This window comes from Chanos chanos, chromosome 9 (genome assembly GCF_902362185.1).
Source record: "Chanos chanos chromosome 9, fChaCha1.1, whole genome shotgun sequence".
Taxonomy (NCBI): domain Eukaryota; kingdom Metazoa; phylum Chordata; class Actinopteri; order Gonorynchiformes; family Chanidae; genus Chanos; species Chanos chanos.
Window position 1 is genome coordinate 29,910,284 of NC_044503.1, and position 13,264 is coordinate 29,923,547.

Sequence of the window (13,264 nt, forward strand, 5' to 3'; positions counted from 1 at the left end):
GTTGTAACGGGTCCACTCCTGCTGTGATTCCTTGTGTTTCAGCTTTACTTTCACTTTCTGATTTATGGTTATAAAACAGACTATAAACTCACATGAACCTGTCCTCTAATCATAGTCCACTATGACCTGCAGACTCTATAAATCCTTTAATCAGTGTTTTCTCAACAATAATGTGACTTTAAAATAAGTTTGGTTTAATTTGTCAGGTAGAACTATTCTGCCACTCCAAACGAACAAACGCTTCCTGACTTAACTGTTTCTGCTAAAGTGTGTCAGAGGGCAGGCTTTCACATAGAGGATTCTGATTGGTTTACAGTTTCATGTGTCTTTAAAAAATGTCAGATTCGCCCCCTAGAGGACCAACAGTTAAAGGCTCTTCTACAACTGGTAACAGAGTCATATCAAGGACTTTGATAAATTTTCAGTTCAATTTACAGTACAGACATAGTCACAACAATGACACTGTTTATGAAATAAATCAGCCAGGACAGAAACAGAGATAATACATATGAAAAGAACATATTCAGTGACTAGGCTACAGTCTATGATGTATGTAACTAAACAGTACTAGTCACAAATCTCTTCTGAGTAATTAGTGAGTGATTTTACTAAACAAATATTGTCTACGGAAATAGTACAGACAATAAATACATAAAAAAATTTCCAGCCTACAGCCTAAAACTGTTCACAATATTTGAAAGTCTTTAGTAAAATGTATCCATTTTCTCCATAAAGTTTCATTCAAGGTCTTTTGCTACGTTGCGTTACCCTCTGCAGTTTGAATGAAATCTCACAGTTTTATTCATTTCACCTAATGCATTGTTTTTCATGCAGTATTTCTGTGTGACAGTCAAGAAAAGCTACTCTGTCATATTGTTATATTCTGTTGACTACAAATCTGTGGTTTAGCCTGCTCTATTGAATAAATTAGTATTGGAGAAATTTGCAGGCAAGTTTTTCTTAAAAAAAAAATAATAATGATTAAATAAATAAATAAATAAATCAACCTTGAGGTTTTATTTATTCCATAGCAGCGATTCCAAAAATACTGAGCCACCATTAGCAACAGGCGTGTGATAAAATAATTCACTGAGTTACTTTCACAGACTGAAAGAGATTCTAGATGTTTGTGCAGGTCTCTCAGTATTTATTAGAACTAAACAGGACAAAACAAAAGACTTCTGGGAACTTGCAGGTTTACAACTCAGACTTCAAGTATACACTGTTAATCTAGTTCTGCTCTGTTTTTTGTTTTTTGTTTTTTGTTTTTTTTTTCATAAATACTCAGCAGGACTAGACTAAACAGAAAACAGGCAGAACATATGATTCATTAGGAAACCAGGGAGCGAATGAACAAATTTCATATAAAATGGCCAGCACAGGGGGAAAGAGAGAATCAGGGTGTGACAGTAGAGAGCATTTTCCAAACCCAAAACCCTTTGAGATAAGATAGAATGTAAGTGATGAGATTTAAGGATAATTACACCACCTGAGTTGTTAAAATTGACAATCAATCGATTCCCTGCAAATCTGTTTGAAAATTATGCTGAGAAAATAATCAGTGAATTGCATTTAACTCTTTTTTAACGATCATATAAAGTTATTGTCCTGTAATTAGATGTGATGTGATGTGTAGAATGTTTATATCAGTTTGTTAAACACAATAACTGACATTTGATGTGAGTTAATTGTACAGACAGTATCAGATCTAACTGTGCTGTTCCACTGTCACACAATGTTTCACTGGTAAAACCCTCAGAGGAGAGAGTTTACAGTAATTATAGAAGAACGGAAACATTCTCTCAGTGAAAGTATGTGTGAAGGTGTGTAGGTTTGTGTTATTTAGAGGATCAGAGAATGAGAGTCTTCCTCTGTCCCAGTCCAGTTCCACTCTGATCCTCTGGAGTTTATTATTCACTGTCATTGGAACATATGACCTTTCTGAGGCCCACGACCAGTATTTACCATCATATAACCGAATGCGCCACACACCAGTGTTAAAGAATGTGTCTCCCTTCTTCTGGTTTGACTCTGTGATCACACCCAAGTCCCAGAGTGTACTGTCCCCAACATCAACATCCCAGCAGTGTATCCCTGAGTTAAAGCCCTCAGAGCCCAGCACACATAGGTAGTTATTAAATCTCTCTGGATTATCAGGTATCTGCTGTTCCTCATCACTGTTTTTCACACTGGTCAGATCCTCAGACAGGATGAGTTTTGGGTTAGCAGTGTTGGGGTCCAGAATCACAGGAGCTGAAGAGAGAGAACAGAGACATAGGGAGAGACTGATTGTTCAGTATGTTTACAATTCTATATTGTTATTAATTCATCTTCACGGATAACTTCACTACATTGGTAAAGAGAACAGAAAAGAAAATGACACAAGCAAGTTTACATATTTATAGTGATATTACAGTGATATTACTGCATTACATGGTTTTACATGTATTAGTATGTATTGAGAGTTGGTTTAATCTGTTCTAACACTCTGAGATTCTCTTCTTATTCCAGCCAGTTACACTCTGAGTTTAAATCCACACTGCTCAGTCATATGTTAGATTTGTGTCTCTACTGATATGTATTACTCTTAATATATATAATATATATGTATCACATTTACTATATATGATTTATTTGATTTTATATTAAGTCATTATTCACATTAGTATGGTGTGGTGATTGTGTTTTTCTTACAAATACATCTCTCTCTCTCTCTCTCTCTCTCTCGCTCTCTCTCTCTCTCTCTCTCTCTCATATGCAAAATACATCACTGAATGATATTTGAAATCTCATCATTAGTACATAAACTCACTGTATTGAACAATGTCCTGCATCTTCTCCCACACTCTGAACTTCAGGTTGCCCAGGTGCTTTGCCACATTGATCAGTGCTCCTGAAAGCATCTCTGGATTCTGCAGTCTGTCAAGTGTGCATTCAGCTCTGGAAAAACATCACAACATCAGAAATGACAGACATTTGGGTTCAAACCCAGACAAAGAAAAAGAGGATGTTGGAATTTTACCTTTTGATTGTGGTCTTGAAATCCTAAAACAAGGGGAACAAGCGTTTTGCACAGACTTGTTAAGGATTATACTTAATATTAATATCTGAGTTGTTGAATGACTTTGAATCAGTTAAACGACACGTCTTTTCACATGACTAATAAAACAGGGAGACAGAATGTGTGTTTTTGGCTTTTACCTGTAGGAGTGACATGTCATCGGTTCTTAGCACATTTTCTATGGCTCTGACTGTCTGTGAGAGAGATGATATTTCGTTGTTTATCTCCTCAATTTTCTCCTTCATCATCTGACTCTTCTGCTCCTCTTCCTCTCTCAGTGCAGTTATACTGGCTGTCTCTTCATCTCGTAGAAACTGGTGAAGCTTCTTAAACTCCTCCTTAATCTGCCTCTCTGTGTGTACAGTCTGGTTCTAGAGAAGATACATTAGAGTAAATTACAGTGTGTCCCATTCACAGAGTTTTCACACTTTTATTTAAACATGCATCATGTATAATCTGAAATTACTATTGTAAGCATCAGTGATTTATTCATACCTTAATGTGTTCTGTTGTCTTATTCCAGTTTTGTTTCTTGTCTTTAAAGATCTTCAGTTTGTCCTGTAAGGGCTTCAGTGCAGTCCTTAGCTCCTCCTAGAACACATCACTGTTTTAACAGAGCTGTTTGATATGTTACACTGGTATTTATTAAAGATACAATCACTGTGATATTGATTTGTTTATACACTTCAGGTTTTAAAGTTCATTCCAGCAACAGAGAATTTTTAAGGGAGACTTCACATGACAGTCTGTTTATCATACTCTTCATGAATACTGCATAAAATAACTGTAGTGATGAAGTCAGGAGATCCAAGTGCAGAGTCACAGAATTTAATACAGAGAAATCAATGAATCCAACACACAACATAAAATCAGAGGTTGATAGAAGAGTCTTATTGTCACACCCTGTTCCCCATATTTCCCCATCTAGGGGTCGGTTTGGGTTCTGTTTCGCAGTTCCTCTCATTTCACACCCTGGGTGCATCCGAATATAGTCCAAAAAAAAAGCCCAATTTCCTTTCCTAACCACTTTTTCTTGACCTTGATGGAAAACGTCACAAGGTCAATGAAGATTGAAAGGGGAATTCATAAGACAGCTGCAGTGCCAAGAGAATCCTACTCCACTTGAACTAGATTACATAATTACGCAACGGTGGATGTTATTTATGTGGGTCTTCCTTGGGGAAACCACAAGGTTCCAAAGATGAACTACTGAAAGTGCATCTCAGATACATCGCCCAGCACATTCTCACCGTGTTGCTTCACGCAGGCTATATAAACGTGGACAACCCGGCAAGAAATGTCCCTTCATTACCAAGATTGGAATTGAAATAAAAAAAGGGAATGTAGGCTACCAGCCACAAAAGTGAACCAAAACGGTTTTCACATTTTGAATGGCTGCTCACGCTCACCCTCCTGTCCACTCATATTTATCTTCATGAATCCCAATTAGTATGATTGTATGAAAATAATTGTTAAATTTATGTAAGATAAGCATAACATAGGACTACAAATCTACTACTGTGCATGTCATCATTCGAAAGTTTCAAACACGTTGAATTAAAAACATCATCGGGCAAAAACGTCTCTTGTCAGTCATGTTGATCATTTGTTATCGTGAACGGCCAAATGTTTCTTCCCCAAGGAGTTGTGGGACGGCAGTATCTCCTTTTGTAAAGGGTGGTCCAGTATCCCCTATGCTAAAGGAGATATGACAGGGAGCACTGAAGCACCTTTCCTTAGCGTTTAGAGAATTCGACCAACTCTTATCACGCCTGCCAGTTAAATACTTCTGGGTCATTTCACTCAGTGGGGAACCTTCCTAAGCATTTTAAAGTATTAATTCTGAACAACAATATTCATTCTTTTCATTTTTGCTAAAACATAGATGCATACAGATAAAAATTCATTCACTAACCCTCTCTCTCTCTCTCTCTCTCTCTCTCTCTCTCTCTCTCATTCTCTGTTTCTGTTCAGTCATGAGATTTGTGTCTCGATTGATATGCATCACATTTATTGTATATGATTTTATTTGATCTTACATTAAGTCATTATTCAGATAAGTATGGTGTGGTGATTGTGTTTTTCTATATTACAAATCTTTCTCTCTCTCTCTCTCTCTCTCTCTCTCTCTCTCTCTCTCTCTCTCTCTCTGTCTCTGTCTCTCTCTCTCTCTCTCTCTCTCTCTCTCTCTCTCTCTCTCTCTCTCTCAAGCGTTCTTTCCTTGTTTTTCATGTGAGAAAGCTGAAAATGCATAGTCTGTTACTTACCCTCTGTTTACATGCTGCTTCATTAATGGAGCAGAATTTATGATTTTTGTGTATTCCTGAAGTCTGACACTCCTCACACACAGGCTGTTTATCCTCCAGACAGAAGAATTTAAGTGTCTCACTGTGTAGACTGCAGAGCTCCTCAGACCCTGATGAAGTTTCCTGAGTTCTTGTCTGTAAGAAAGCCTCACACAGGTTCTTTAAGGCTAGGTTTGGAGGAGGCATTTCTTTTGATGATCTTCTCCTGCAGACAGGACACTCCTGTGATCCTTTTTTACTCCAGAACTGCTGCAGACAGTCTTTACACACACTGTGACTACATGACAGGACAACGGGATCCCTGAAGACGTCACAGCACACAGGACAGGAGAAATCCTCTTCTGATAGCGAAGCTCTTGAAGCCATTTTCTCAGACAGTAATACTTGACCCTCTCTAATGTCAGTGTCAACTGTACTTTCAGTTTCACTCTTTAGTGTCAAACACACAGGAATCTCTGTATGTTTTCTTCAGTCCACTCTGACTTGTACACTTAGTAAATCCTCAGTTCACTTGAACAGAAGTAGATCTTTTACATTCCTTTACTTTAAGACAGAACTTTACTTCCCTGTCTCAGGTAGGCTCTTACAGGGTGGAGTTTTCTGGATTCTGGATTCTGACTGGCTGCTGCTCTATAAATGAGCATAGTGACTGAAAATGTGTCTAAACTTGTTGAATAAACACTTAGTCTGAGTATATTAGTGAGTCACGTGGGGCACTGCTGATGGATCATGTTTATTCAGCTCTGTGTGTTCGAGTAACTGTTCTCAACCCAGTCACATCGTACCAACCAGTGAGTGACCAGATCAGAGCTAGCAGAGAGACTTGGTGTGAATTTCACTCCTGGTTCCTGTAATCTGAGAAGATTTCATCTGTGACAATGGGCTGATTTATGGATTGTAGTTGAACAGGTTAGATTAAGACATACTTCACCACTAGGGATATGAAAGTATGAGGAACAAGTTGCGGTTTGATTTGCAGCAGTTTGACATGTTCATGACACGTCTTTGTCCCTCATATGAAGTACACACTGCTAATACTCAATATTAGTCTTTCTGACATGACTGGTGGAGTTGAATGAGCAAATGATATCAAACAATAAGTTCCACAGCCATATGACTTTCTGACTGAAAAAAATCAGGTCGAGTGTGAGAAAAATTTAGGCCAATGGTCACATATGAATCCCTCACACCCTCTCTGTGTGTTTGACACTCACATTAATTCACTTATCACACACTTTTATTCAGGGCAAGTGTTCACAGTTTGGTTGGCAACTCAAACATCACCATCTGTGTGAATCTGGTCAGTCTGAATGACTAAACGGAGGAATCAGTTTAACCGTCCTCACTGAATTAACTCAGACTGATCACCCTAGATCACAAAACTGTCGTGCTGTGTTTAGTTTATGATCATCAAGAGAGATTGAAATGGGTCAGAGGTTGACAGGTATCTAGTTGGCCTTGTCTGACTGGTTACTTTAGTTGCGGTTCATATAAAAATAGTTGTTGTTTATTTTGACTCTTTCTCACAAACTTCAACACCTCAACACTAGGACGTTTCAGACTCACAAACCTGTCAGATATATCAATCTTGTAAGCATTTGAGATTAAAGAAACAAAATGGAAAGGTCTACAAAAGAAATGATTCGCTGTCACAGTCCAGCCCTGCTCTTCCAGATCCTAGTCCATGTTTTCCTTGTGTCCTGTCATGCATGTCTTGTCTGTCTGTTCCAGGTTGCTCCGGTCCATGTTTTACACTGTTTCCTGCCTGGTTTCCACTCACCTGCTGCCATTTACCTCATCAGCCACTGCATTTAAGCCCTGTCTGTTTCCCCACTAGTTTGGGGGATTATCTTGCCATTTTCATGTTTCCTGTGTTTGTTTGCATCGCTCATGTTACCTTTTTGACCTCTGCCTGTTTTTGGATAGTGTTTTTTTGGAACTTCTGCCTGTTTTTTTTCTGTCTCTCTGTGCCTGACCTTCTCTGCCTGTTTTTGACTACTGCCTTTGTCTCTGCCCACTGGTACCGTCACCGTCTTTTGGGTTTTTTTGGAAAATAAGACTTCATTTAACACCTGCTAAGGACAGCAACAGTTTTTCAGACAGTGGTACCTGTAGTTCTGCAGTAACCGTTGTCACTTTACATTCATTTTAAATGAAGTCGTCTTTTGGGGTCTCCTGAGACACACTGAAACTCTCACTGTCTCTACAGTGTGTGTTTAGATAAGAGAATCACTTACATACATCGGCAGCATGCATCAGTATCACACTAATATGAGTTGTTTACCAACATAATTACAAACATTCAGATTGGTTTTTCTTCTGGGCTTTTTTTTTTTTTTTTTTCTTACTGTTTTTCTTCGGCTTTTGGTGTCAATTCAAAACAATTTGAATTCAAAACCAGAAGAGCAGTGTATGTCACAGGACGAGATTAAGTCAATTCCCTGATTCTCATGACATGCTTAAACAGTAGAGATTTCCTCCGAAGGATTAATTAATCATTTCTACGCGCTCATATTAACACTACATTCAGTGAGAGAGATTCATATGCCATCGCCTACATTAAACTGATATATTAGTTCATACTGTGTTTCATTTTATATGTTCAAATTATTAAGACTTGTCACATTCCTTCAGAAGTAGCACTCTCCTCTTGTAGTGTGAGATAAACAGGCTGACAAGCTTCATGCCCACTTTTAGAAAAACCAACTTTCTGCTCTGATCTCTGATCAGAAATAATATGAATGACAGAGGCAATAAGACTAGAAACATTTTACTTTAAACAGAGACAGTATCAGATCTAACTGTTCTGTTTCACTGTTACACAAGACTTCACTGGTAAGATCCTCAGAGGAGAGAGTTTACAGCCATTACCAAGGTATGGAAACATTCTCTCAGTAAAAGTCTCTGTGAAGGTGTGTAGGTGTGTGTTATTTAGAGGGTCAGAGAATGAAAGTTTTCCTCTGTCCCAGTCCAGTTCCACTCTGATCCTCTGGAGTTTATTATTCACTGTCAGTGGAGTAGATGACTCTCCTGAGGCCTTCAACCAGTATTTACCACCATGTAACTGAACACGCCAGACGCCTGTTTTAAAGAATGTCTTTCCTTTCCTCTGGTTTGACTCTGTGATCACACCCAAGGACCAGCGTGTATTCTCCCTAGCATCAACATCCCAGCAGTGTATCCCTGAGTTAATGCCCTCAGAGCCCAGAACACATGGAAATTCATCAAATCTCTCTGGATTATCAGGAATCTGCTGTTTCTCATCGCTGAATCTCACACTGGTCAGATCCTCAGACAGGATGAGATATGGTCCTACAGTGTTGGGGTCCAGAATCACAGGAGCTGAAGAGAGAGAACAGAGACATAGAGAGAGAGATTGAATGTTCAGTTTGTTTACATATTCATAATGTTATTAATTTATCTTCACAGATTACTGAGACTCAAAGAAGTGACGAAAACAGAGAAGAAGGAGAGTGAATCCGACACAAAAACAAAACATCACTCATAGAGACAGTGGTTTGTATAATGATAAAGTCAATTGTGTAAATACATATGAACTACAGCGATGTCATTACTGAGACTCAGATGTGGCAAAAGTACACACACGGTTCACTCAAGCAGAAGTACAGATATTTGTATGAAAAAAGACTCTGCTAAAGGTAGAAGTACTCTTTACTCAAGTAAAAGTGAAAAAGTACAGGCTCTGAAATATACTCAAAGTACAGAAGTGAAAAATTAACCTTTTGAAGGACATTTCTACTGTTTCTGTGCAAAGCTAACTGAACCTCACGTCAAAATAATAAAATAAAAAATAAAATAAAAATAAAAATAAAAAACAGTATACTGAAAACGATGAACATGAACTGCGCTCCAATGTGCAAATCAGTTTTCAGTGTCACCAACCTCGAAAGAATGTGATCACAACACGAGAACACACTTCAGATCAAATTTAGCCTTAAAATCTTTTGTTAGAAATTCCCTTATCTCTGTAGGACTACTAACAAACATTTCTCTTAAATAAGGTCATGGATGGGGAATGTCTTGTTGCTCTGAATCTGCTCCGTCGGCAATGTCGTGTGGTTTACTTTCATCCACGTCGCTCCTAGTTCTCCGTGTCACGCACATCACATTCAGTAAATGCCTTTTCACCGCGGTCAAATCTCCGTTTCTTATCTGTTTCGTCTTGTTACGTCTGCCGTGTGTGATATGCACGGCAGGATACATCATGGGATCGTCTTTTCTACGTTTTATTGTTCCCTTCATTTAGGTTGAAAGCGGTCTTGATGTCGGGAAAGCGCGCGTTGATGCGAAATTAAAATAATCGATAGTTCCCCTAAAGTAACGAGCCTATTTTGAAAATGTAAAGAGCAGAAAGTGTAGATATTTTGTTAAAATGTAGGGGTAAAAGGAAAAAGTTGTCAGAAAAAATAAACGATTGTTTGAGTGTTTTATTAGTTGTGTGTGCGTTACTTTGGCTGTGCGTGTTGTATTAGTTGTGTGTGTGTGTGTGTGTGTGTGTGTGTGTGTGTGTGTGTGTGTTTGTGTTTGTGTTGTATTAGTTGTGCGTATTCAGAGTTGGGTTTAATCTGCTCTAACACTCGAGATTCTCCCCCTGAGGGTGAGCTGTGTTGTGTTTGTGTTTTAAACACCTGCATTAATTTCTGGTGCCTTTACGTTTGCCCTGTGTTTTGATCTGTTGTGTTGTGTTTCACACTGCCACATAAATTTCTGTCTTTTATTTACTAGAACCTCAAATGGAAACATTTTATAAAGGAAGACAGAGCAAATGTGTTGAAATGAAACCACTGTCACATCAAAGTCTCTTATCTCTCTCTCTTACTCTCTCTCAATTATTTCATATTTTAATCTATCATATCAACTCCAGTCTTTCATAGGAGTCTTTTATCTCACATGCAGACCAGTATCTGATGTAAAACTGTTAGAAAGTGATCAAAAATACATGAGCAAAATGCATAACCGAATGACTTGTAAAATCTTTTGATTTTTGATTTTTTCCCCATCTAATTAGCCTACCTCTCATGTAAACTCACCGTATTGAACAATGTCCTGCATCTTCTCCCACACTCTGAACTTCAGGTTGCCCAGGTGCTGTGCCACATTAATCAGTGCTCCTGAAAGCATCTCTGGATCCTGCAGTGTGCACTGGGCTCTGGAATAACATTCAGGAGTCAGTGCTGCTGTGGGTTTTGTATCACAGAAAAAGAAGAGAGTTAAGAGACAGGTTACTTACCTTCTCTTTGTGAAATCAAAGTTCTGTGAAAAGAAATTATAATAAATAAATGCCTTGATCATCAGCTATCAATTGAATGTTTAGGATTTATTAGAAAGAGAGAGAGAGAGAGAGAGAGAGAGAGAACAAAGACAGTGACAGAGAGTGCAAGACCTGCTTAGTTTCTTACTTTCAGGAGCCAAATGTCTTCAGCTTTGATCTCCTCTATTATAGCTCTGATTGCATCTGAAAGAGATGATATCTCTCTGCTCATCTCCTCCATCTTCTCCTTCATCATCTGACTCTTCTGCTCCTCTTCCTCTCTCAGTGCAGTTATCCTGGCTGTCTCTTCATATCGTAGAAACTGGTGAAGTTTCTCAAACTCTTCTCTAATCCGTATCTCTGTGTGTTTAGCCTGAGTCTGAAATGAGCAATATTTAGATTTGTGTGAGATTTTCTTAAACATATCTCTTCCTTCTGTATTAAGTCATTAGACATTGTCAATATATGTTCATTCCTCATTTCTCATTATTCTCACCTTAATGTACTCTGCTGATTCATGACAGGTTTGTTTAACCTTTTTAAAAAATTTCAGTTTCTCCTGTAAGGGTTTTAGTGCATTCTTCAGTTCCTCCTGGATTATAACAGAAAAAAATAGTGAACTGTTTTTTGGGGGGTTTTTCCCCGATGCATTGAAATTTCCTTGGGAAACAGACTAGACATGAATTTTCAAAAAAGTTAATTAAGGCACAAAAGTTGTTGTGTATTTTACTGCACAGATTGGCAACTGCATTCTTTTTCATATATTAAAATGATTATTATTTCTGTAATATCTGTCATTAGGCACCAACATCAACAATGACAAACTCTTAATTTCTGAATGTCTGTATTGAGCCAGCAGCCACCATGGAGTATTGCACTGGTGATTAGTCTAATTACTTACAGAGTGTGTGTGTGTGTGTGTGTGTGTGTGTGTGTGTGTGTGTGTGTGTGTGGTTGGGGGTGGGGGTGGGGGGGATTTTCTAATATGTTGTCAAACTCCTAAGATGGTTGGTGGGAAATAAGACTCCGGCCCATAAACCACTGATCAGACGTTTGTACTGAAACGTTAGTAGTGTAACTGATACAAACCCATATGAAGAATGATGTACAATTAGGATATAGTGAAAGTACATTTCACCTAGACATATTGATCTTCATAGAACTTTTGTTAATGATTGAGTTTCTTTGGAAAGGTGCTGATACCAGTCATATTTCCCATAGGGATTGTAAACAGGTAATAGATTTGGTCTATTGCATAATTCTAAATGTAATTTCAAAAGGGTACCAAATACATACAGTACGGCTTGACTCTACCAGTGTATTCTGGTAGTGCACTCTAGTGGTGTACTCTAGTACTACACTCTTGTAGTGTACCACCCTCATTCTCACTCACTCACTCATAATCTAAGCCGCTTATCCTAATCAGGGTCGCGGTGCTGGAGCCTATCCCAGTGCTCATAGGGCGAAAGACAGGGAAACACCCTGGACAGGTCGCCAGTCCATCGCAAGGCAGACGCACAGACAAACACATTCACACACACATTCAAACCTAGGGGCAATTTAGTGTCTCCAATTCGCTTAACCTGCATGTCTTTGGACTGTGGGGGAAACCGGAGCTCCCCGAGGAAACCCACGCAGACACGGGGAGAACATACAAATTCCACACAGAAAGGACCCTGGCCGCCTGGCTGGGAATCGCACACCCCCATTCTGTCTCTCTCATATGTTCGAGGGGAACGTGGGTCCGCCACTGACACTGTCTCTGTACTGGTGGGTCGGCTGGAGGGACACCCATGTGAAGTGTGATAAACTTTTCACTTTAATTTACACCTGCTGATGTGCTCTGATTTGAGTCATTTCCATGCTGGTGTGCTGTGGAGTTTTGGTGTTTTTTCTGTGTTACTGCTCCTCCTTTAGACACCACAGGTGGAGGTGGAGTTGAGTCATGGGTCCACAGACACTTTAGAGCACAGACAAATTGGGCATCTACTCTGTGTGTTTAAACCTGTTTTGTCTCAGTCTGGCTTGCCAAATTTCCTTGCATTATCAGATGTTCCCAAACAACCCCAACACAAATACAGGACGGCGAATACTGATTTATTACGTACCTGCTCATATATATATATACCACATCACTGAAGCACCACAAAAATCTAGAGTCTCATTAAGAACAACACCAACTTCTCTTAAAATATAAAATGAACAGAGAACGTATCTCACCCTGTAACCTGGCACAGCTTCATCTAGTGGACGAAATTTGTGGTTTGTGTGTTTTTCTGAATCCCGACACACCAAACACAAAGGCTGTCTATCATGCAGACAGAAGAGTTTGAGTCTCTCATTGTGCAGACTGCAGAACTCCTCAGACCCTGATGAAGATCTCTGACTTCCCTCCTGTAAGTAGGTCTCACACAAGTTCTTTAGAGCCAGGTTATAAGGAGGCAGATTTTTTGATGCTCTTCTCCTACAGACAGGACACTCCTGTGATCCTTTTTTACTCCAGAACTGCTGCAGACAGACTTTACACACACTGTGACTACATGACAGGAAAACAGGATCACTGAAGATGTCACAGCACACAGGACAGGTCAAATCTTCCACTGATACTACAGCTTTAGAGGCCAT

The 13,264-nt window shown here is 39.0% G+C and overlaps 1 protein-coding gene across 1 annotated transcript; it reads right to left on the reverse strand.

The window, feature by feature from the left end:
* Positions 1-1,708: 1,708 nt before the first annotated feature.
* On the reverse strand, positions 1,709-13,264 carry LOC115821603 (uncharacterized). Its single transcript, XM_030785411.1, has 12 exons — positions 12,860-13,264; positions 11,136-11,231; positions 10,788-11,018; positions 10,619-10,641; positions 10,419-10,537; positions 8,170-8,709; positions 5,329-5,777; positions 3,557-3,652; positions 3,202-3,432; positions 3,023-3,045; positions 2,813-2,940; positions 1,709-2,253 (listed from the first exon to the last, which is right to left on the reverse strand). The coding sequence occupies exons 1-12, from the start codon at positions 13,262-13,264 to the stop codon at positions 1,709-1,711; spliced, it is 2,886 nt and encodes a 961-aa protein (XP_030641271.1).